Source organism: Grammomys surdaster, unplaced genomic scaffold (genome assembly GCF_004785775.1).
Source record: "Grammomys surdaster isolate TR1022 unplaced genomic scaffold, NIH_TR_1.0 126091, whole genome shotgun sequence".
NCBI lineage: Eukaryota > Metazoa > Chordata > Mammalia > Rodentia > Muridae > Grammomys > Grammomys surdaster.
Window position 1 is genome coordinate 4,966,408 of NW_021620899.1, and position 24,766 is coordinate 4,991,173.

General features: G+C 37.4%; 1 protein-coding gene across 1 annotated transcript in view; it reads right to left on the reverse strand.

The window, feature by feature from the left end:
• The window catches only part of Vwde (von Willebrand factor D and EGF domains), a 67,652-nt gene extending 48,716 nt beyond the window's left edge, over positions 1 to 18,936 (reverse strand). The window contains 4 exon segments of the mRNA XM_028755957.1: positions 2,549 to 2,614; positions 7,730 to 7,961; positions 14,178 to 14,362; positions 18,876 to 18,936. Of these exon segments, the coding sequence (XP_028611790.1) occupies positions 2,549 to 2,614; positions 7,730 to 7,961; positions 14,178 to 14,362; positions 18,876 to 18,936 (544 nt within the window).
• Positions 18,937 to 24,766: the final 5,830 nt, after the last annotated feature.

A 24,766-nucleotide genomic window follows, 5' to 3' on the forward strand; every position in this document is an offset into this window, starting at 1 on the left:
GAGAGGGAGAGGGAGGAGAGGGGAAGAGAAGAGAAAAGAGAAAGAACAGACTCTTAGAGAAAAAGGACCCAGAGACTATCAGTCTGGGACTTACTTTAAGAAGACAGGGAAGCAATTTGAAAAAAAAATGATTATTTTCTGGCAGACAACATAGAGGAAACACTCCAGTCTAAAGTACGATGAATACTGACTTGCACCAGAATAATACCTCAAGCTTACATTAGTCATGCAGAACCTTTTACAAAGCCTGGACTGTGAAAAGGGACTCACATTCCTCAGGCAATCATCAGTTCCAAAATACAGAACAGACAAAATTTAGTCACTAGCATCTGTAATTTCTTGCTCAAAAGATTTACCATATTTTATGGATACTATTTACCATAGTATCAACTCAAGTGTGTATTTTGTAATTTGCTTTTAGCCCTACTCATTTGGGTTGACAGAGCTGCTCATGTGTCGTGGTTATGCTGTCAGTGAACTTGGCAACTTTTCATTTTTTTCCAGAGGCTACACATATGCCTGAAGTTTCTTCTAGGACCCATGAAAAGTTTACACTTTGTTTGTTTGTTTGTTTGTTTTTAGTTCCAGGCATTTGTAAATTTAAATCTAGGGATCTGTAAAGATTGTTTTAGAAATAGAAAAATATTTGACTGATAAAATTAAATAAGATGCTTTAGTATATTCTGAAATGTTCATCTTTTTATTACATACATCATTATTTTGTGACAATCACAAAGTTAACTGGAAAATTCTGAGAAACCTTGTCTTAAGGCCCTTTTTTTCTTCTATAAAGAAACTTGCTTCAAGATTAAAGGATCATTTTGTTAGACACCATATCCCAAGGAGTACTTCAAATGGATTATTTTGCAATTAAAATAATAACAATAAACATGTTGGAGTCTCTGGAGGAAGGGTCTTGTTAGATAACTCACGCTGGCCTCAAACTCTCGATCTTTCTGCATCAGTCTTCTAAATGCTGAAATTAATGTATGCCCAGCTACAAATATCCTAGTAATTCTTAAGCAAGTGACCATAGTCATGGTGAGGTTTGTTTTTTGTTTGTTTGTTTTTGTTTTTTTTTGTGTGTGTGTGTACAGTTTTGTATATCTTAAACTCTAAGTAATTGCACAAATATTTTAAAGGATCACAATTTGTTGAAATAAGCAAATAACTAAGTAAGTTTGCCTATTGCTTTCTATGGTGCTCATTTTGAACCCAGGGCTTGATACAGGACAGACAAGCTCTGTCCTTTATGGGACACCCCAAGTACCAGTTGAAATGTGTTATTTATTTAAGAAAGATAATAGATTTTTCTTTAAAACAGATCCCTAATTAGGAAAATCCATGTCTAGTACACATAATAGACCAATAATCATATCATGTGCTTATTGTTTTTTGTTTTGTTTTGTTTTCGTTTTTGTTTTTTGAGACAGGGTTTCTCTGTATAGCCCTGGCTGTCCTGGAACTTACTCTGTAGACCAGGCCCGCCTCGAACTCACAAGTCTGCCTGCCTCTGCCTCCCAAGTGCTGGGATTAAAGGAGTGTGTCACCACTGCCTGGCAAAATTGATTTGATTTAATTTAATTTAATTTAATTTAATTTAATTTAATTTAATTTAATGTATTCACCATTGCTCTCTTCAGACACACCAGAAGAGGGCATCAGACCCCATTGCAGATGGTTGTGAGCCACTATATGGTTGCTGGGAATTGAACTCAGGACCTCTGGAAGAGCAGTCAGTGCTCTTAACCACTGAGCCATCTCTCCAGCCCTACATGTGCTTATTGTTACAATGTTTAAGGAATATTGTTTTATTTTTATATTATGATCTAAAATACTAATGAAACAATAAAAAATTATTTGTCCTCACAGTGTCTAGTGAAGCTGTGAATTTGAGATAGCATAATGTTTTGGTGCCAGATATGCTGCAAAAGATGCCTGCAAAACCAATCTGCAACTGGAAGAGTGCAGAGAAGTAACTCAGAGCTGTTAATCATAGCATCCGGATGAGAAGTCTACCTCCTAATTTTTGAGAATTGTATTTGTTTATAGACACAATGGAATGACTAATGTTTGTCTGTATTGAGGGACAGTCATCCTATGAAGCAAAAAACTTACAGCTATCTTCCAACTATGATCAAAGACCGATGACCGCTGTGCCTGACTTGTTATTTTAAATCATTTTTCCATATTATAAAAAAACATTGCTATGGCTATTGTGCTTCACACATGCTTAAACAGTTCTGGAAGGAAGAGCTTTGAAAGTAAAATAATAGGTACAAATACATGTGAAGTTTTATGAAAATTAATTTCAATCATCAGTCTTCTTGTGAGTGATTCTGCCAATATTTACAGGTTTTTCTTTCCCAAAACCTGTACTTCTACCAAACTCAGGGATATGTTCTACATACACATTACACATTACAAAAATATTGTTAATGATGATCTCTATCAGACTAGTGATGCTTGCATAATTCAACATTTAATTCCACAGAACAAATATATTAACAAATATAACTACATCATATAAAAACAGTGTCATACGCACCAACACAGCCACCTTCAATTTCTGTCTCTCCAGGGCCACAAGTGTGTAACTTCACATCAGAAATAGCTGTAAAAGGTTAAAGTTTGTATTTTTATTTCAATGACCAAAACATGTAAATTCACATATATCTAAGAACAGGTCTTGGGAAAGTTCATTTTAACATGAGCTTAGGAATTAGTTCTCTTTGGGATTTTTTTGTTTTTATAAGAAATTTCCCCATTTAAGGATACGATCAACCAGAGATGACCAATGGTCAGGGACTACATTTTGAAGTACTTGTAGCTTTCATACCTTCTTTGGAGTCTTCACTATTAAACATCAGAACACACTGATAATTCCAAATGTTTGGGCTGGAGGAATGCAAAGTGATACTGTCACTTTGAAGGACAATCTGGCATTTTGTAAGTTATATTCATACTTGTCCCATTTTATAGAGGTTTTATGCAGACATTAATTTTGCTCTCTTGGCTTAGAAGATTTTTGTGACTGGGTCGTATATTTTCATTCTCAATATGTTGTTTCTCTTATTAGCCCAGGCTGGCTGGGAAATTGCTATGTAACCCCAAACTGACCTCAACTTAATGACCTTCTTGTCATGTCAGTCTCCCAAGTGCTAGGTTTTCACCAGAAAGTTTCCAAAACTGTTTGGAATAATATCTTTCCCTTGTGTGTCTGTCTTTCATTGTTTTGAGTAACACTGGCTTCTCAGAGGCTTAGCTCTAGTCTCTCAGGACTAGATATTTCTCTTCATTTATTTTTGAGATTTTGCATAAAATTATTATTATTTCCATTTAATATGTAAACCTTCCCACTCAGAATGGTCTGAGTGACCTTTTGAAATAGTATTCAACTAGAAATATAATTTCTTGAATACAAATGCAGCCATTGATTTTAAGTGATTGTAGCTGGATACATATTTTAAGTGACTTAAAAAGTTCATCGAGGACATCAAAGTAATAATAGAATTGTTCCTAATTATACCTTTGTTCTTCTCATGTTATCTGTGAAATCTTTTTTTTTCTGGGTTCTTTACCTTTACTTTTACTTCCCCCTTTTCTTCTATTGAAAATGGATTTTTCTCACACAATATATCCTGAGTATAGTTTCCCCTTTCTCTGCCTCTCCCAGTTCCACCCCTACATTGTCTCCCCTCCAGATCCACTCCCTTTCTGTCTCTCATTAGAAAGGAACAGCTTTCTAAGAGCTAACTACCAAACATTACAAAATAAAATATGGTAAAATTAAGCAAAAAGTCGGACACAGCAACCCAACAGGAGAAAAAGAGTCCCAAGAGCAGGAACCAGAGTCAGAGACTCACTCATACTCCCAGTTAGGTGTGGGGGAAAAAACGAGGGGTTGTCCTGGAACCATGCTGCCTTGACCTGTGCGGGGGTGGGGAGGGGGGGCGAGTCCCAGGTGGCTTTCCATGCCAGCAGGTCCCATGATCCCACATACACGAGAAGGTCCAAGGTTTCAGAGGCTGGAAGCTTTGGTGGCGACAGGCCCCAGAAGACATGTGGAATCCATGCGTTTAAGAAGTTTATTGTTCATAGTGTGATGGTTGGATCTGGACGTGACATGCCCACTACCCTGACGTGCTCCTCACTTTCAGCCAGGGGAGAGCTGTCTTAAATAGAGGAGGGGGAAGAGGGGCTGGGATAAAGAATAACTTAACTAGCTAGGCCTCCTGGCCTTAGGTAACTCATGAATATGGAAATCTGTTAGTCACGCCCTCTACCTGGCTGGTGATACAAACCTCTCTGGGAAGAGCTACTCTGAGCCAAATGCGTCTGCAAGGTGTAGGCTAATGGGGATACAGGCTGCATGTGGGAGTTTGGAATACGGGGGGGGGGGGCGGGGGGGAATACATGCCATCCCTACCCAGGCTACGATTCACCTGTTGGGTCTCCGGCTATCTCAAACCCAGTGCCCTACTGGGGAGACCAAATCATCCCTTCACGGCCCCACAGTTAGGAGTCTCATAAAAACACTCAGCTGAACACTATAGTATAAATACAGAAGATCTGGTGCAGACCCATGTAGACTCTGGGTTTGCTGTTTCAGTCTCTCTACGGTCATATGTGCCTTGTTTCAATTGTGTCCCCAATATTCTTTCTCACTCCCACTCTCTCTATCTCCCCAACCCCCTTCCTATTTGTGTATTCCTAGAGAATGAACCTTTCAGCATGCTAAGCATTCAGTCTACCACCTGCTCTATACAGCTGGTCCCAACGTGGTCTTTTCTAAACCATAGTTATGGATAAAGAATTATAGCTTTCGATGAACTACTCAAAGAACTGTATTTTAATTAAATAAATTGTCGTTTATGTGAACGACAGTTTATTGACTTCTGTTCATTTCTTCACTGTATTGTTCTGATGCTCATTTATATTTTAATCTCTATATTTGTAAGTTGAGGTACTTAATTTGTAAATTTTTATTTTGTAAAATAAATGTTCAATCAACACTGAGTTTAATTAGCTTCATTTTTAAAATATCTGGTTTTCTTGATTGGGCTCAAGATGACGCATATCCTTGGTAAATAGTGAATATCCATTTACGAAGAAGGTTCATTCTGCTTCCCTGGTGTGGAGTACCCTCGAAAATCATTTAGATCAAATTAGTTGATAGAGTTGCTTTGCTCTTTGCTTCTGCTGGCTTCATTTTATTACTGAGTGGTTGGTGATGTGCAGTCTAATTGCATGCTTGTCTGTTTCTCCTTGAATATAAGTTCCACCAGTTTTGCATCACACAGTGTGCATCTGGTCCTGGTTCAGTCCCTTGAATTGCTATATCCTGTTATAGAAGTGGCATTTTATCATAAGGTAAAAACCTTGGCTGGGTTTTTGGGTTTTTTTGTCTTAATAGTATTTACTCTTTACTTTCTCCAAATGTATTGTTGCCACTATGAACTTTTTAATTGGTGTTACATAGTTAGAATTGCTATCCTGTGTCCCCTTGAACTCATTATATTTTTTATATGTCATGTGAGTTTTTCCAAAGGTTTTTTTTTCTTTTTTTGCCAGTAGCTCCCCCTTTCAACCTAATCTTATTAAATAGTTCAGAGCTTCCTGAAGATGGCATTACTGCCATACCTGAGAAGCCTTTCTGTGCTCTCCCTTGCTCATGGGCACCCAACATTTCTGCTGTGCTTCCACTCTAAGCACATCCTTTCAGGGCTTGCTGCCTGCTGTTGTGATTAGCTGATGCTGACCCGCTTGCTCCAGTTACGGCCTGTGCACCCTGCAGCTCTCAGTGTCAGTGCTGTCTGATCTGAAGAGGCTTTCTCTATGGACTCCAGAGGGTGAACTACATCCTTTCCTTGCCTGCAGCATGCTCGTCCATAGCAACTTTTAATCTTTCCATTAATATGATTAACTGCAATTAGTAAATGCACAAGTGTCCTGTGGAATTATGGAAGAATTTAAACTTACCCTCTAACCTATACCAAAGACATGCTTTCTTGGTTAGAAGATAAATATTACTCCAACAATATAAACAGATGAGGTAATGTATACATATTTTGTCTGAGAATTGCATCTAAGCTCAGTGCCCCTTTTGCTTTGCCATTCATACAAGTCACCTCTACCCTTTCCCTGTAAGCCCACTCATACTTCACTATGGAACAAATGGAACAGTCTACAGGAAACTTTTTCTAGGAATAATGCCTTTAGCATACAATCGTCTGATTTTTTTATCAATCTACTCGGAAATCCTCTAACACTTTATACAATGGTTCTGATTGGAACTAAGTTCTTCAGTGAACTGAAGCTCTCACAGCTGTTACCATGGGTTCTCTGAACTCATCTTCTGGTACGCCTCCTTACTCTGTTCCCATCATATTTTTTCATATCTGCCTAATTCTCCTCATCCAGATATCAATTAAGACTCATCAACTGTTTCCAAAGAGTTCCAGAACTAATTTTTAAAGACAATATCCTCCTGCTAATCTGTGCCTCTTATAATGCCTAGCTTTTTTTTAATTAAAAAGGCATTAATTTCAAATTAATTTTTTTGTTTTTTATAAATATTTTAATTTAAAATAATTTTAGATTCACACACACAAATATAACATAAAACATCCTCTTCTGTCCCAAAATCTATTCCAGGAAATCACAATGTATCACTCTGACAGTTTTTCTTCAGTCTATAGGACAGTTTCTCCTTCTTTCCTGGGGTTTTCTGGCTCTTGTTTCTTCTAAAATTTATTATTCTTATCTGTTCTCTAGAAGATTTCTTAATTTGTGTTAATACAAACTTTTTCATTATTAAGGTACGATACTGGCCTCTGGAGAAAACACATCCAGTTCCTTACTGCAAGTTTACAGATGCTCATGCTGTTTTTGGTTCCATCTTCAGGTATGATCAAACATACCATCAGCAAGTCTTCTTTCTACGAAATCACTGTTGTGCCCTCTTTTTTATACACTATTATTTGCAAGCTAATTTTGTAGCTCATATCACAATCAAAATAAAAGTATTTATCTGAGTGGCACAGGAACTACAAACATGATTTGATATTGGTTTGTTTGTTTTTTCCAGTTTTACAGTTTTCATAGTACTGGAGGTTAAAGCTATGTAGATGCTAGACAAGCATTCCTTCATGCAAGTACATTACAAATACAATCGCAAACTCCTCTTTAGGGAAACTTCGCATGTGCAGGGCATAGATATGCATTATCGTCTCTGTGAGTTCCATCTAGCTTATTTATGACTTGTTTGAGTATTCTTTTACGGGAGAGATCATATTTAATCTTCATTCTTACAGTAACCAACACTAGGGTAATTCTTGACTCTATATTTTGCTCAGTAAATTGCTAATAAAAAGTAAAATAATTCAAAGGTCCAAATTTTCACATATTTGCTTGCTATCTATCACGTCTTAATTAGAAAGGGAAAAGACAAAAAAGAAACCAAGTTTCTAAAGCAGCTCAGGTGTTATATGCAGTAAGTTTGCTTTTATATCTTTACAGCAACATTGACTTTTTTGAGTATTTTAAGAGATTAATACATATTCTAAACAAACCGAGCTAATTCAAGCCAGAAAGTTGGCTTTAATTTATCAATAAAGATAGACAAAATCTCCTTCTCACATTAGCTCATGACAGCTTATTGAGAATACAAATTCACTCATGTACATCTCTACAGTTAGGAGCTTACAGTGTTATAGATGTCCCCTACCTTCAGCACAGTAGCCCATACATCCCTGAGTGGGTTGCAGTAAGTACACGAAAAAATCCCCGCAGTTTCGTACAGAGACAGGGATTTGAAAGAGACAACAGTCCTTTTCAGTGCTAAACAAAAACTGCCAAGTGGCACACGCTGTCAGTGTCTTGATCTTGCCAGGAAGAGGCAGAGCTTCGGAATCACTGAGAGACAGCCAGATGGGGGCCTGAGTTCCACAGCGGTTCATCTTTCATGTCAGAGAAAATAAAAGTTGAAGTCACTTAATTTCATACAAATAGGAAAAACTTTACATTTTTTTCTGAATAATCTTCAAAACAGCAAATTGTCAATTAGTTTGCAAATGTTATAACTTGGGAGGCTTGAGCTGTGGCTCAGCAGTTAAGAACACTTGGTGGTCTCCTAGAATACCATACCGGGATTTGGATCCCAGAATCCTTATAGAGGCTCCATAATCATTCATAACTCCAGATCCAGGGATCTAACACCCTCTTCTGACTTCTGTGGAACCAGGCATGTATGTGGCATAAACGCATACATGCAGGCAAAACATTTGTCTACTTACACGTTTACTGCATAAAAAAGTAAATTTAAAAAACATTAAATTAATATAATATTAGTTAATACTAATATAACCTGTTCAATGAAAATATCTTTATTTCATATTTGTACTGTAAGTGAGAAATTCAACTTCAGATAATTTACTAAATTAGCCGACATATCAGAAAACACAGCAAGTTAATCTAAAAGCGTATTAATATATAGCAGAGATGCCAACTGATCTTGAGAATTTTTTCACAATTGCTGGAGATAATGCATATTTGATATTAATTCAGAGTCATGATGAAACAAAAACCAGGAGAAAATAAAGGTGTTATTTAGAATCTGATATAGAAAAATCATTTAGCGGCTTGGAAAAGTAGAGTTAAAACATGTTTGAAGCCTGCTATCAACATTCTTTCCAGGTAGAAAAATATAACTCAATGGCAAATTAAGCTGGAAAACAAGACAAAATTTTAAGAATAGTTGAAATACTCATGACTTTGGAAAAAGTACCAGTCATCGTTCTCTGGAACTGTGCAGATAGCAGTACATGCTTAATGAGCTCAGCTCAAGCATGAATGTAAATGCAGCATGTAGTCAGGACTAACCAATAACCATTAGCCAGGTTAGTCATTAACAATGCTATCTCCACATTTAAAAGCAAAAGAAAATTATAAAGAAAAAGTTGATGGTATGATTAACGAATAATCATAAAATATAGAATATATAAGAATTGAATGAAGAAACTATTTGAAGTAGTTATTTTTTAGTATACTGTTATTTATTGTTACATTGTTGTATTTATTTTATTCAGATCATTTTATTTATTTACAAACTCTAAGACCACAATTTCACAAGTCTCAAAAGATACCCAAACATCTAATGAATGAATATATAGTATCAGGAGATACCTTTTTATATATTGCTGTGGGAATTAAAATTATCATTATGTTTTATGTATTCCAACATCTTAAAAGATATTTCTTCATTAATTTTACTTATTAAAATTACAATTATGCATATCATTTCTAAAAGTTGCATGAAATAATTTATAATACAGAAACATGCTAATGATGTAATTACCTACAAAATCATGTTGTAAAAATTAAATGAGGGGAAATAGCGGGAACATACTAATGATCGCTACAACTGAGGGGATTATAAAAAAAACCACTGCTATATTCCCTGCCCCCCTGTTTTTTGCTGTTTTCTATGATTCATGTATATTACTTTAAATCCAACAAGCCAAAGCTTATTTCAACGGGTTTGTATCATCCTGTGGAAAAAGGAAAAATGATTGATTGTTCACTTAACTGTACACAGTGGACACTTATTCATTATGACCACATGCTGAATTTCAGGAACAAAAAGAGAAGCCATTTCATCCTCTCATTTCTATAAGGCTCTAGATCCAATTAATTTAGCCAATAGAAGAGAACCCAAATATTAAGAACATTGTGATTTCCCTCCAATTTTTTCTCAAGCTTTACTTTTAAATTCTGATGGCTTAGTTTCCTTCAAACAAAATGTTACAAAAGTCATAAAATAAAAGCAGATAAACAAAAAAAAGAGAAAATAAAACAGCCATGATGACAAGTGTTAATATTAAATAGTGTCAAAATTGGATACTTTTTCTGAGTTTTTTTTTTATTTTGTTGTTTTTACATTGGTGTTGAGAAAGGAAAAGCCCGCATCTAAATAACCCTCAAAATATGAATGTAAACAAGATAAACGAGAGGTCTGATAAGACATAGGTTTATGTGGTTTATTCTTACTCCAGGTCTTAATTAGTAGCTGTATGTTTTCTAGGTTAAAAGGTAAAAATAGCACAAAGCACAAGGATGTGGGGCCAAGTCGTTAGTGATGGTTATCAATTTAGACATACTTTTGAATAGTACAGTCCTGTCACAAAGCTTCATATTTCAAACAAAACCCACTTGTGCCTGGTCAGGCATTGGAAATCATCCACTGAGCTATGTGGAAGCTTGTGATAAGGTAAAGAACTCATGGTGGGGCAACGTTGACTGTTATTCTGTCCCTAATGATAATGACTTTGGTTACATGATTCAAACTCTGTCAGCATCTACATTTTTATAATGTAGTTGTTCATTGGCTACCACAAAGTCTCACTGTGAAATCGAGTGAAGCTGTATACCTACAATACCTACTGTGCAAGGAACAGGTTAGTTGCAATCTAAATGTCATGTTCAAATATATTTTACCATTTTGATACCACAGAGGTTCTGAAACAATGTTTTTTTTACAATATTTAAACTTAGTCTTATTCCTTAGATTATTTGGACAAGATTATAGTAGCAATAACAGGGAAAGTTTGAAATACCAACTTGTCATGAATCACATAGGTAGAGGAGATGACAATGTCATGTCAGTATGATTAGCTGAATTACTGGTGACTTCTCATTTGAAAATTATGATTCAGACAACTAGAGTTCTCAATCAAATTCATAGTAGCTGACTATGTTTTGCATTTCTTTTTCTTATGCTTATTCTTTGAGGCAATTTGAAGAAAACAACGTTCTTCTCAAAGATCCTTGTGTGAACAAAGCTATTTGCGTTAACTATTTAGGCAAGACTCTACCAGGATGAAAAGCATCCTATACTGTGTGGAAGAAGAAAGCTCAGGGAAAAGTTAAATTCAGAAAACCACATCTGGTTTGATTGTATGTATAGAAGATCTTAAATATGGTTAGAGATGTAGCTATAAGTAGCTAACTTCTTAAATTCTTTGTGTATATTGGATATTATCCCTCTATCGGATGTAGGATTGGTAAATATCTTTCCACAATCTGTGAGTTCCTGTTAACAGTGTCCTTTGCCTTACAGAAGCTTTGCAATTTTATGAGGTCCCATTTGTCGATTGTTGATCTTAGAGCATAAGTCATTGGTGTTCTGTTCAGAATATTTCCCCCTGCAAGCACAGTGGTAGTGTGCTTGCCTAGTGTGTGTGATAGATATCCTGGGCTCAGTTGCCAGAACTCAAAAATATTTCAAAGTAGACCTAAATGTGACATATCTGAAAGACCCATGCCTGTCTGTTTACAAGTATAGGAAAAACAAGACACATAGGTTGTACACATAGTAGGTCTGAAGAATATAAACTGTGAGCTGAGATCATAGGCCTCCAGGTTACTGATTTATAGAAGGTATGCTGTCTGTAGAGTGGAACCAAGGAATATTTGACTACTGGGAAGATAGTTAAGTTAATAAGGTACTTGATAGACAAATGTGAAGATATGAGTTTGAGCCTCAGTGTTTACTATAATAAAAACAAAAGGCAAGGCACATGCCTATAAATCTCAGCACTGGAGAGGTAGATGCAGAATGATCCCTGGGGCTTTCTGACCAGATAGTCTGGCCTCATTGGGGAGGAAATGATTCAGTGACAGATGTTGTTTCAAACACTAAATGTAAAACAATTTAAAAAGGCATCCAATGTTGACTTTCTCCCCATGCCCCCCTTGCTCTCTCTCTCTCACACACACAAACATACACCACCACCTATATTGTGTGAAAGATATTTGATATTTCTTCACTTAACTCTAATAGAAGAGAAAGTAGGGAAGAGCCTCAAACACATGGGCACAGGGGGAAATTTTCTGAACAGAACACCAATGACTTATGCTCTAAGATCAACAATCGACAAATGGGACCTCATAAAATTGCAAAGCTTCTGTAAGGCAAAGGACACTGTTAACAGGAACTCACAGATTGTGGAAAGATATTTACCAATCCTACATCCGATAGAGGGATAATATCCAATATACACAAAGAATTTAAGAAGTTAGACTCTAGAGAACCAAATAATCCTATGAAAAATGGGGTACAAAGATAAACAAAGAATTCTCAACTGAGAAATATAGAATGGTAGAGAAGCACCAAGAAATATTCAACATCCTTAGTCATCAGGAAAATGCAAATCAATATGACCCTGAGATTTTACCTCACGCCAGTCAAAATGGCTGAGATCAAAAACTCAGGTGACAGCAGATGCTGGTGAGGATGTGGAGGAAGAGCATCCCTCCATTGTTGGTGGAATTGCGAGCTGGTACAACCACTCTGGAAATCAGTCTGGTAGTTCCTTAGAAAATTGGACATAGTACTACCTGAGGACCCAATTACACCACTCCTGTTCATATTCCCAAAAGATGCTCCAACATAATAAGGACACATGCTCCACTATGTGCATAGCAGCCTTATTTATAATAGCCAGTACCTGGAAAAAAAACCAGATTTCCCTCAACAGAGGAATGGATACAGAAAATGTGCTACATTTACACAATGGAGAACTATTCAGCAATTAAAAACAATGACTTCATGAAATTCGTAGGCAAATGGATGGATCTAGAAAGTATCATCCTGAGTGAGATAACACAGTCACAAAAGAACACACATGGTATGCATTCACTGATAATTGGATATTAGCCCAAAAGCTCACAATACCCAAGATACAACTCAAAGACCACATGAAGCTCAAGAAGGAAGACCAAAGGGTGGATGCTTCAGTCCTTCTTAGAAGGGGGAACAAAATACTCACATGAGATAGGGAGTGGGAGTGGGAGGAAGAAAGGAGGGGGGAAGGGAAAAACAGAGGGCGGGTGGATCAGGTATGAGAGGAGACTGGGTAATATACAGAGGGTCAGGAAATTAAACAGAAGTATGTAGCAATGGGGGATGGGTAATTGGGGGTAGCAACCAGAAAGTCCCAGATGCCATAAAAGCAAGAGGCTTCCAGGACCCAACAGGGATGACATTTGCTAAAATACCCAACAAAGGGGAAGGAAAACCTGTAGGGACTATATCCAGAAGTTAGACAAGACATCCAGTTCAGGGACGGATACCCACTCGTCTCCAAAATTTTAACCCAGAATTGCTCCTGTTTAAAGGAAACACGGGGAAGGGGACAAAGTGTGGAGCAGAGATTGAAAGAAAGGCCATCCAGAGACTGGGCCAAGGACATATCCCATTTCCCGTCACAAAACTCAGACTCTATTGCTGATGCCAATCAGTGCCTGCTGACAGGAGCCTGACACAGCTGTCTCCTGAGAAGCTTTGCCAGAGCCTGACAAATAGAGATGTGGATGCTTGCAGCCAGTCATCAGACTGAACACTGAGACCCCAACAGAGGAGTTAGGGGAAGGATTGTAGGAGCTGAAGGGGTTTGCAATCCCATAGGAAGGACAACAATATCAACCAACCAGACCTCCCAGAGCTCCCAGGGACTAAACCACCAACCAAAGAGGATCCATGGCTCCAGTTGCATATGTAGCAGAGGATAGCCTTGGTCCTGTGAAGGCTCAATGCCCCAGTGTAGGGGAATGCTGGGGTAGTGAGGTGTGAGTGGGTGGGTGTGTGGGGGAGCACTCTCATAGAAGCAAGAAGAGAGGGGATGGGGTAAGGGGTTTGCAGAAGGGAAACCAGGAAAGGAGATAACATTTAAAATGTAAATGAAGAAGATATCCAATAAAAAACTTTTAAAAAGAAATAGAAGGTGATGGAGTTGTGGATTTTGAGTCAAGAAAGGAAACGTAAGCTAGCAACTGAAAAGCACTAAAGCAAAATTTCAAAAGCATTCCTTAATGGCAGTTTTCTTATATACCTCGACCTACATCTATAATTTGGCTTTTTGGCTGGCTAACGAGGTAACCAGGAGACTTAAGCCTAGGGATATATGTGTCCTGCATAATTTGATGGAGAATGATTTTTGTTACATTGTGTTCCACAACTGTGGAAATTATCTAAGATATTGTAGTTTAAAACATTTTTGGAGCAAATGGAGCATAGCATCACTATCATAGCCATTATCATTAAAGTATTAAGGAAATATTTTAAATTAAATTTATCTAATAAAATGAATATAACATGTCAGTATGGGAAAAAGTACCTCCACACATTTTGTCGGCATCTCAGCAGGTCTGTCAAAGATGAGAAATCGGTACCATCCAGGGGTGAGAGAATGGTCACAGATCAGGTCTTGAGCAGATGAATACTGGAGATACACTGTGTCAAAGTGGACGCTTCTGTAAGGACTCTGAAGAAACTGGTGGCCCCCAGGAGAGCACTCCTGAGCTAGACAGAAAGGTGAGAATTTTTATGCCATGTGTTCTGTTCACCAGCATAGTTAAGTCTATGCTTAATATGTTATTCTCCCTCCCAAAGCAAGCAAATATACTCACTGTTACACATACACAAAAGGCTCTCAGAATATCAGGGACTCCTAGCAAGTCAAAGAGGACTTAGCTTGCACTTTCTAAAGATGCAATAAGCAACTTGAATCTTGCCACAGTGTGATTCTAAGATACTGAAGCTTTGAGGTTTTTATTTTTCATTTGACTTGAGCTGAGAGCAGAACAGAGCTTAGTGCTCTCGGGTTAAGATGTGTTTATTGTGACCAGAATTCACCAATACTACTAGGATTCCTCTTGGGCCCACTTGTCGAGACTGAAATGTCATTACTGACCGTTCTTGAATGAACTTTCTCTAAAGTAGGCACTAAAATCCTACCTCTGCCAGATAGCAGAATGCAATATGCTCAACTAAATTTTTAAAATGCTGTTCTTATTTTTTGTAATTGTGTCTACCCCATAAGTTTCCTCTGTTTACTATATGATTTTAGAGTCACCTCAAGGACTTTGTTTCTCCATAGATGTGCATTTTCTAGGAAGAATTTTACCTTGATAATTCTAATAACTTTGATAATTACAAACTATAAGCATTAGATAAATATCTTCATATATATTAATATATTTATGTATATATACTATTATTTCATTTAATTTTAAAAGAATTCTACTATCTTTCCATGTAAGAACATTGTACGTGGTTAAAAATTAAGTATGTTATGTTAAAGTGTAATAGCAATGGGATATACATGAGTTACTGGAATATTTTTGTGATCTATTATCTCCAACATAGTTTTCATTAGGTTAAAGTAAGTTCATTTTCTGTCTTGAATACATGAGTGATATGTATATCCATGTCAGCATGTTGTGCAGGCATGCTTTAGGGTATTTACATGGGTCACTGGCATCTGAACTCAGGTTGTCACAGTGGCATAGCAAGTGTTATAAAAACTGAGTGATTTTTCCCAACCCATGGATCTATTTTAATTCTATGTAGTACTTCTCCTTCAGAGCACGTATAGTCCTTACATTTTTTTTTATTTTCCTGCTTTAAATAATGTTCCTTAATCCAAAGAAGCATAAGGAATAATTTTAGTGAACATCTTTGTGTGACATTCCCAATACTGGAGGAATATATAATATTTAAATAAGAATTTTATTGTACTTATTTTATTTTAGAGAAAAGTTCTTAGTAAATAAAATTAATAATGGTTCCTATTTTTATATCAGTTCATAATTTCTTTTTGAAATGTTTGTCACTTAAGGCATGTTGAGTAGAAAGTTTAAAAAATCTTGGTAAGGAAAAAAAACTGTGCTTCTAAAAGTCATTTTAGTTGGTTTCTTCTTCTCTAATGTATTAGTTACGTCCACACTACAACGTCCCCTTTCTCCTCCCCTCACATTCTCCCCACCCTCTCTGACCTCTGTCCTACCACCCTTCCACTCCTTTCTCCTTAGTAGAGGACATACCTCCCAGGAATAACAACCAAACATCGCTTATCAAGTTGCGACAAGACTAAGCATCTCCTCTCATATTAAGGCTGGATGAGGCAACCCAGCAGGAGTAAAAAGTCCTAAAAGCAAGCAAAAGTCTGGTCTTGGCTCTAAAATATATTATCCAGTTAAGTAAGCATTGTGATGAGGTTTAGGCTCTCATGTAAGAACAAGATTATCTTTGTCCAATACTGAATGAATAACTCTGCAAATCTGTCATAATCATCAGTGTCATGACTCACATGCTTTCTAGAAAAGTCTCAGTATCTTTCCCCCCAAACAAAACTGTAAATTTACATTACTGTTTTTCATCTATGTTCTGGTGTGATTTAGGTCAACTAAGCAGCATGTAATAAGATCTACAATACTTGGATTTCAAATAATTTGAGAGAATGTGTCAGGTTATAAATGTAGATCCACAGTGGCAGCACATACAAATGGGCTTTCACTGTCTGTTACTTACAATGCATTGCTTTCTGAGTTTGCTACAATAAGCAGATCACAATTCTCTAACGCTAAGAATTAGTTGAGAGTATGTTAAGACACTAATCAAATAGAAATCAAACCTCATCAAAGATCAAATATTTAAATTCAGTATGGTGTTACATGCCCATAACCCCACATGCTGAAGAGGACGAGTAAATGTTTCAGGCAAGCATAGGCTTTATAGCAAAACCTTGTCTCCAGAAAATCTGAGAATTTTGTACTGCAAAGGATAGAGAAAAAAAAGGATAATTCACTGAACAAAATGGGAAAATAAATGTATCTTATACAGACAATAAGAAAATTTATTCTAACACATGCATACAACTATAAATCAACAGCAACAACAACAACAAAAACCCAAGAACTCATTTTTTTTTAAGGGAAAAGATCTAAGTAGGTCTCTTTCCAAAGGAAATGTCAATATACAAATGAATAAGACATGCCTAGAACCATTAACCACCAGGGAAATATAAACCAAGCCACAAGGTAATACGTGAGCTGACATCCACTAGGTTAACTAAAATAAAAATGTCAGGTAACTCCAAATGCTAGCATGTACATGAATGAATTGAAACCAACATGTGCTATAGGAATATAATACAGTGCAGCCACTCTTGGAAGACACTACCCATTCTGAAAATAGTTAACCATAGATGACTTCTCACTCAGTAAAGTGCTTCCTGGGTAAAAATAAAAACATGTGTTCATACAAACACTTATATAGAGATGCCCGTGGCAATGTTATCTGTTAAAGCAGAATGAAAGAAGCAAATAAATCCACTGACAGAAAAATGCATCCACAAAATGCACTATTTCTTTAGAGCTGAATACTTTTCAACCTTAAAAATAAAGTTCTGATCCATACTGTGTTATGGTACATCTTTAAAATATTATTATGTGAAAAATGATTCCTTTAATATGAGCCCATTTATTAAAATACACAGGCTAGACAAATACCTAAAAAAAAAAGCATAATAGTGGTTATTTTTGACTATGAAATAGCTGTACATATACTAAAATCATAGCACACTTTAGGTGAATGATATGTGTGGTCTATACACCATCCCAGTAGAGTTGTTAATATGATTTACAGTACACTTAGAAACATCTTTCTTAATATTAGAATATAATAAATATATTTAGAAGCATTTTCTGGAAACACAATGACTGCCTAATTAGTACTTATTGTTCATGAGTTCTAGAAATTCTTAATGGCATTCCTTCTATGGAATAGAAAGGGTAGGGAGAGAGGGAAAAGTTCATTAAATAATAGGCTTGAGAATATCTACGAGAAATAAGTTATAAAGTTCTCTAACAGAATGTGTTGACTACACTTGATTAAAATTTATACTATACTTTACTTTAAAAAACTGGAAGGAAAAAATTCAGAGATTTACAATAACAATGATTTTTTAAAAAAACAGCTTTAAGAAGACAGGTATGGTAATGACTGATCTGCTCTTTAGACACTAGACACCTGGATCCAGTCACCCTGTCCTGCCTATGAATATTTAAAACCATCATGTTAGTTTAAGAAAAGCTTTGTCTGAATACCTGGTAAATTTAACAAATCTAAGAAGCCACAGATGAATGCCACCTGGTTAAGAAAATGGATTTCCAGAAATAAATCAACCATCGATGATATTTTATTATTATTATTATTATTATTATTATTCACGTGGGAAATGCCTGCTTTTTTAGGCCACACTTATGTTAATAGAACTGCTCAAGATTGACATGAAGGTACAAAGACGATTTTATCTTCAACCTTTAGAAATGATGCATGTGGCTCTTTTTCAAGCCACAGATATCTGTGCACATCATTTACTTCCTGAAAAAAAAAAAGAAGAAAAAGAAGAAGAAGAACCTGACTTACAAGACTAAGCGACCTTTTGCTTAATATTCCTATTGGTTAAGAGCACAAAGACGCTCAGAAAGGTAAAAAGCTCTTTTTTTGTTTCACTAACGTCACTCTGCTAAACACTTCTCTGTCTGTTTTCATGAAGTAGGAGAGGATTTCCTTCCCATCAAGTTCCCTTTCACGGCAGGAAACTGACTGCACTAAATGACTGGAAAGCTAGCATATGCAATACTAGCCCAGTGTTGTACTTGGCGACACAACTTTCACCATTTGTTTCCAGAGGTGGCCTGAGAGTGGCGATCATTAGTTTCTAACTAATTCGGATCCACTTTCCGGTATGGTATCCGGCAGGTTCGGCAAGGGTTCTTGCAGCAAATTAAAAGAGTTTAAAGATCAAGATTTCTCCACGGAACAAAAGAAACGAAACAGGACCAAGGGATTCCAAAAAGAAGTTAGAGCAACCTGAGCTTAAAGTAAATTCCAGGAGCAGCTGGCTAAGAAAGGCACCGAGATTGTGGCAGGTCAGGGGAACGCCACTGATTCAGCTGCAAAGCTGGTCCTAACGCTCAGCTTCAGGCAGCGCCTCTATGTGCCCTCTCCAGCCACCTACCTTGCTGGCCTTCTCCCGGGACCAGGAGCATCAGCATGGTCACCAGCAGTGCCCAGGCTCCGCCCTGCATTGCTGGGGATGTGCGTGCGTCACAGCGTGTATCACAGATCTGGAGAACCTGACCTCAGCCATCCACTTCCTGGACTTTCTTAGAGTTTGTCCCAGCCCAGCCTTCATAGGAGCTGCTTCATAGGAGTGCTCTGTACCAAATCAGTCCTTCTAAGGAGACTTCTGGTTCCTAGCGCCAGCCCTAGACTCCTCCCAACCCACCTCTCTAAAAGCCACGCCCAAGCTGTCCATGGGGACCCAGAGCACACAGCAGGTCTTGGATATCCCATCACCTAGGATGTGATCTGCATTAGCATAGCTTGCCAGGAGCTCTGGGATTTAGTTCTGACTGTTTGGCTGTACTAACAAATAGTGAGAGATTGCTGGAATGCAAGCTCTCCAAGAAATCTTGACTGTTTTTGGTGGGATTTGGAAGGGAGTTTTTTGTTATTCTTTGACTGTAGGGTGCCACATCTTAGATCAGGCTGACTTTGAACTTATAATTCTTCTTTGGCTCCTTAAATTCTGGTGTTTACAGGAAAAAGACATCACCATCTGGTTCAAAACACATCTTTTCTTGTGGAGACCAGAGGCCAACTGAAGATGTAATTCCTCAGGCACTGCTGACATGATTTCAAGATAGAGTCTCTCTCATTAGCCTACCAAATAGTCTAGACAGTGTGCCACTGAGGTCTAGGGATCTCAGCCAGTGCTATGATTACAAAGAAGGCTTTCTTGAGTGAAGTTTGGGGATTGAAATCAAATTCTTACTATTGCAGGGCAAGCACTTTACAACCTGAACTGTCATTTCCTTTTACTTCCAGTTGTTTCTGCTGCATTACTTTGTTTCTTCAGGTGAACCTGTTTCCCAGAAGATGCCTTTGTTGTCTTAGAATTCATTGATGAGTCATAGGGCAGGAAGAAAGAGTAACTGATGTCAGTGTGGTGCCAGTACTTTGTGAGTGGAGAGACTTAGTGTATTTGTACATGAATCCTATAGCTGACTAGGTTGTCTAGTGCTAACCCAGGATTCTTCAACAAAGGACAAGACCTTCTTGGTTGCTGGTAACTGACAGTCATTTGAGTCTGCAGAGGTATAGTTGACTCTGTAAAGAAGCAGATCCTTCTGTAATTGTGTGTGGTGTGTGTGTGTGTGTGTGTGTGTGTATGTGTGTGTGTTTAATGTCTTAAAACGAATCCTCATTCTCCAGAGATTTTCTCTGGAAATCTCAGACTCAGAGTCCTCAGATCAATAACCTAGGACTTTACTCTGTCCAGTTTTGCCCTGAGGGGAAAAAGACATTGATAAACAAAGGGTTTCTTGGAGGGACCTTCTGGAATATCTTAGACTAAAGAGTTTAAGAAGATTTGTTGAAGCAAACGAATCCAAGAAGCATGTTGACTTATCTATTCTACTGGTATAAATATTTTAATATCTATCAAAATCGACACGCAACCAAAATGAATCAAAAGAGAAGGACATTTTATATTCATCAAAGGAAAAACTCAACCAGATGACATCTCAATTCTTTTAATATCTATGCCCCAAATCTAAGAGCATTCACGTTTGTGAAAGAAACATTCCTTAAATCACTCATCAAACCTTATACATAGTGGAAGACTTCAGTACCCGACTCTCACCAATGGACAGGTCATCCAGACAAAATCTAGAGAGAGAAAAAATGGTACTAACAGACATTGTAACTCAAAAGGACCTAGCATTTGAGAACATCTACAGAACATTTCATGCAAACAAAAGAAGATACCTTCTTCTCAGCACCTCATAGAACATTCTCAAAGGTTAAACACAAATAGGTCACAAAGCAAGTCTCAATAGATACAAGAAAATTAAAATAATCACATATATCTTTTAAGATCACCACAGATTAAAGGTATATATTAACAAGAACAGAAAAAAACAGAAAGCCTACACACATAGGGAAATTGAACAACTACTTGGTGAGTAACTTCCAAATCAAAGCAGGAATAAAGAAAGAAGTTAAAGACTTTCTAGAATTCAATACAAAAGAATACACAACACTTACTACATACTGAAAGCAGCATTATTAAGAGGAAAGATCACAGTACTAAGTGCATTTTCAAAGAAATTGGAGAGATTTCATACTAGGGATTTAACAGCACATCTGAAAAATCAAGTGTAGGAATTGGGACACCAGCCCAGGCAGCAAACCTACAGCCTACAGTTAATCCTACCTCCAGTAGGAGACCAGTGTTCTGAGACTGGAGCCTAGTGGAATCATCTCCAAAGAGACTTCAGGCAGCAACTGATGGGAGCAGTTGGAGAGTCCCACAGCCAAACATTAGGCAGAGCTGCAGAAGTCCCTAGGAAGGGAGGAGAGGAGGAGGAGGAAGAGGAGGAGGAAGAGGAGGAGCAAGAGGAGGAGGAAGAAGAGGAGGAGGAGGGGGAGGAAGAGGAAGAGGAGGAGGAAGAGGAAGAGGAGAAGGAGGAGGAGGAGGAAGAGGAGAAGGAGGAGGAGGAAGAGGAGGAGGAGAAGGAGGAGGAGGAGGACGAGGAGGGGGAGGAATTGTGGAATTAGAGGGGTCAGGGAGAACAAGACTCACATAATCAACTCACTGGGACTCACAGGGACTTGCAGCAGAAATCAGGGAGCCTGTAGAGGCCTGATCTAGGTCTTCTACATATATGTCAAGGCTGAGTAGCTTGGTGTTCTGGTAGGAATCATAGCAGTGAGAATGGGAGCTGTCTGTGACTATTTTGCCTACCTGTGGTACCATTTTCTTCCTACTGGGTTGACTTGTCCAGCCTTGATAAGATGATATATGCCCGGTCTATTGTAGCTTGTTATGCAGTGTTTGGTTGACTTCCCTGGGAGGCCTGTTCTCTTCTAGGACAGGTAATAGGGGAAGACTATATGGGGGAGAAGGGAGATGGGAGGGAGAAAGTAGAGAGAGGGGAGGAAGGGAAAACTGTGGTCTGGATGACATATATGAGAGAAGAACAAAAGAAAAAAGTTTAAACCACATCTCAAAGTTGAAATCATTAACCCACTTGGGAACTAAGTTCTATTTCACATACAAACTTGTTCGTAAGTTTGTTTGTTCGTTTTTATGTCAAAAGGGCACCCAATATTACAAAGTAAATGTTAAAAACCTACCTTCTTACTTAGGATATTATGGTTGCATGGTGATTATTAACTTAATACAGGTGGAAAATTCAGAGATTTCTTAATATTTTAATTTATTGATTTTCATTGTTTCAGTTTACGAATAAAATTGGGGAAGAAAAATGAATAACAATCATCTTGGCTTATTTTTTAAACATTAAAGACTAATATAATAAATATAATCAGGATCAAATTATAGACAGCTTTTTAAAATTAAATTAGCAATATCTGTAGAAAAAATTTGTTACCTTTTTGAAGGAAAATACCACTTACATGATTTCCAGCAAACATACAGTTTACAGAACAGTAAGTCAGTGTAAAGTTTACAATTGTCAGTCTAGGAGCTTATAATAGGCTTATACCAAAACCAAACTGCTCTCCAATTAAATTAATTAACTTGCAAAACACTAAAAACTACTTAGAAATGTTTCTCACCCCTCAGTGAAAATTAATCTTGGAACTTGTCTTTTAAGGGTATATTGAAAGAAACCAAAGAGCAATAAAATGTTTTATCATGTGACATGGTATTAATAAAACAGTATAAGTTTTGATTTCCTACAGTTTTATTGAAAAGATGAAAGAACAAGGTGTGATGCCCTCATCAGTAATCATGTGACTTGTAATTGTTTTTGAAATATCACTGAGAAATAAAGACTAAGAGATTCGGCACAGTGACTTTGGGAGCACAGGCCACCTGGGCTCTGCTTACAGGTCTGTCACACACATCTTGTCTGGGTAACTTTGAACATCATGCGTATACTCACTTCAGTTCCGTTTTTCCTGTGCAACAGCAATGAAAATAACACTACAAAGAGTTTAAGAATCAAAAGAGTATGTGTGTTTGTGTGGGGGTGAAGCAATGGAAGGAGGGGGTACTTTGTCTAGCACCTGGTTCCAAGTAGCTATTATGAATAAGTATGATAATTTACTGTTATTAAAACAATGGATAAGACCTATGTAATTATGTCTTCCTTTATCTCTAATTACATAAAAAGTGTAGTTTCTCATTATTACTCTATTAGAGTGCACTGCATCATCCAGAACACAGTGAATAATCACATTTATATAATACGAATTCCACATGTTTTACTAAATCAGAGCAATCTTGCTTTTTTCCAAAGTCATGTTAGCCACAGTACTGACAGAATAAAGATGAAAGACTCTCTTACCCAGAAGGAAAAATAATGACAGGGCTGCTTATGTGGTTACAGCTGAACATAAGGGCGCTCAAACAAAGATTGGAAGCCATTTTTCCTCTAGGAGTGATCAAGTTGATCAAGTAGTGAAGGCTGTGAGGACAAGAAAGAACAAGGTGAGTGCTTACTGAGAATGAAAGGCATACAAGAGCAATAAACAGCACATCACACACACGCATACACACACACACATACACACACATACACACACACACACACACAGACACGCACATGCACATGCACAGACAGGTCTGAAAGGCACATAGTCAGAGAAAGAGGGAAACAGAAACAAACAGAACCACAGGCTCTCATAATGCCTACTAGCAGGCCTCTGTGTTCTGTGAGATCCCAAATGTGCTGTTTATGAACTTGACTGTGGGTTTGGACATTTTGTTTCTGTTCCTATCATCTACCTCTAAAAAAAAAATGTTGTGAGGTCAGGAGAAAATATAAATGATACAATTGTTAAGTACTTTGTTGCTCTTATACATTTTGCCAGTGAAATAATGAAATAGTCATCTGTGGAGGGGCAGAATGACTAGTTAGCAGGCCATATAAAAGTATCCAATAAAGAAACAAAGCTAAAAATTCAGAGACAAGCAAAGTTGAGATCTTTGCAGAGTAACATGTGATAAGCATCTAGAAATTATTAATAATGATATTGTAGTCAGTTATAGTGTGACTGAAATGACATAGGAGAGATAAGCCAATATACTCTCATACCCAAGCTAAGTTTCCACTGTCTTTATCCTGAAATTTAAATGGTTCCATTTTGTTAATTCCTTAAAAGTTAATGAGAAAAATGTAGATGAAAAAAGACCAGTTTTATTCCATTAAAATATATTAATGAAGAAAAGTGGTTGGTAGCTAAAAAGAGACTGCCCTGGAACCTGCGTTATAAAGTCTTTCACTCATTCTATTCCTGTAGATCTAAAAGTGAGTAATGCTGTAATCCTTAAAAGGAAAAAGCTAAGCACTCACTTACCTGGCCTGACAATTTATATCTGGATCCTTTTTGGGTGTTCCTTGCTTGAAAAAGATGACACTGATTGCTGTTCTTTATCACAAACCAGGAATGACTTGGTCACCGGCTGTTTCACACTGTTTAGTCCTTGACAAGATTTGGCAAGAAACTGAAAGATACTATTGCTTTGTTTCTCTGCTGGTCCAGAACACTGCTACAAGCCCCTGAGCCAGTACAGAAAACATCATTCATGGGCATGATCTAGCCTTAGGCCAACTACATCATTTTTCGAATTTAAGGCAAACTCAATATTTAATCTATATCTTAGGTTTTTCCTTCCATGGAGTAAGCTCCATGTGGTAGAGAATAGGAGTCTTCATGTCTGCATCTGTAGTGAAAATAAATCTAACATCAGGATTTCTTAGAAAATGTTACTTCTGTGTGTGTCTGTGTCTTGTGTGTAGGGGGGGAAGGAGAGGGAGGGGAAAGGAGGGAGAAGAGAGGGAGAGGGGGAGAGAGGAAGAGACAGAAGAGAGGGAGGGAGGG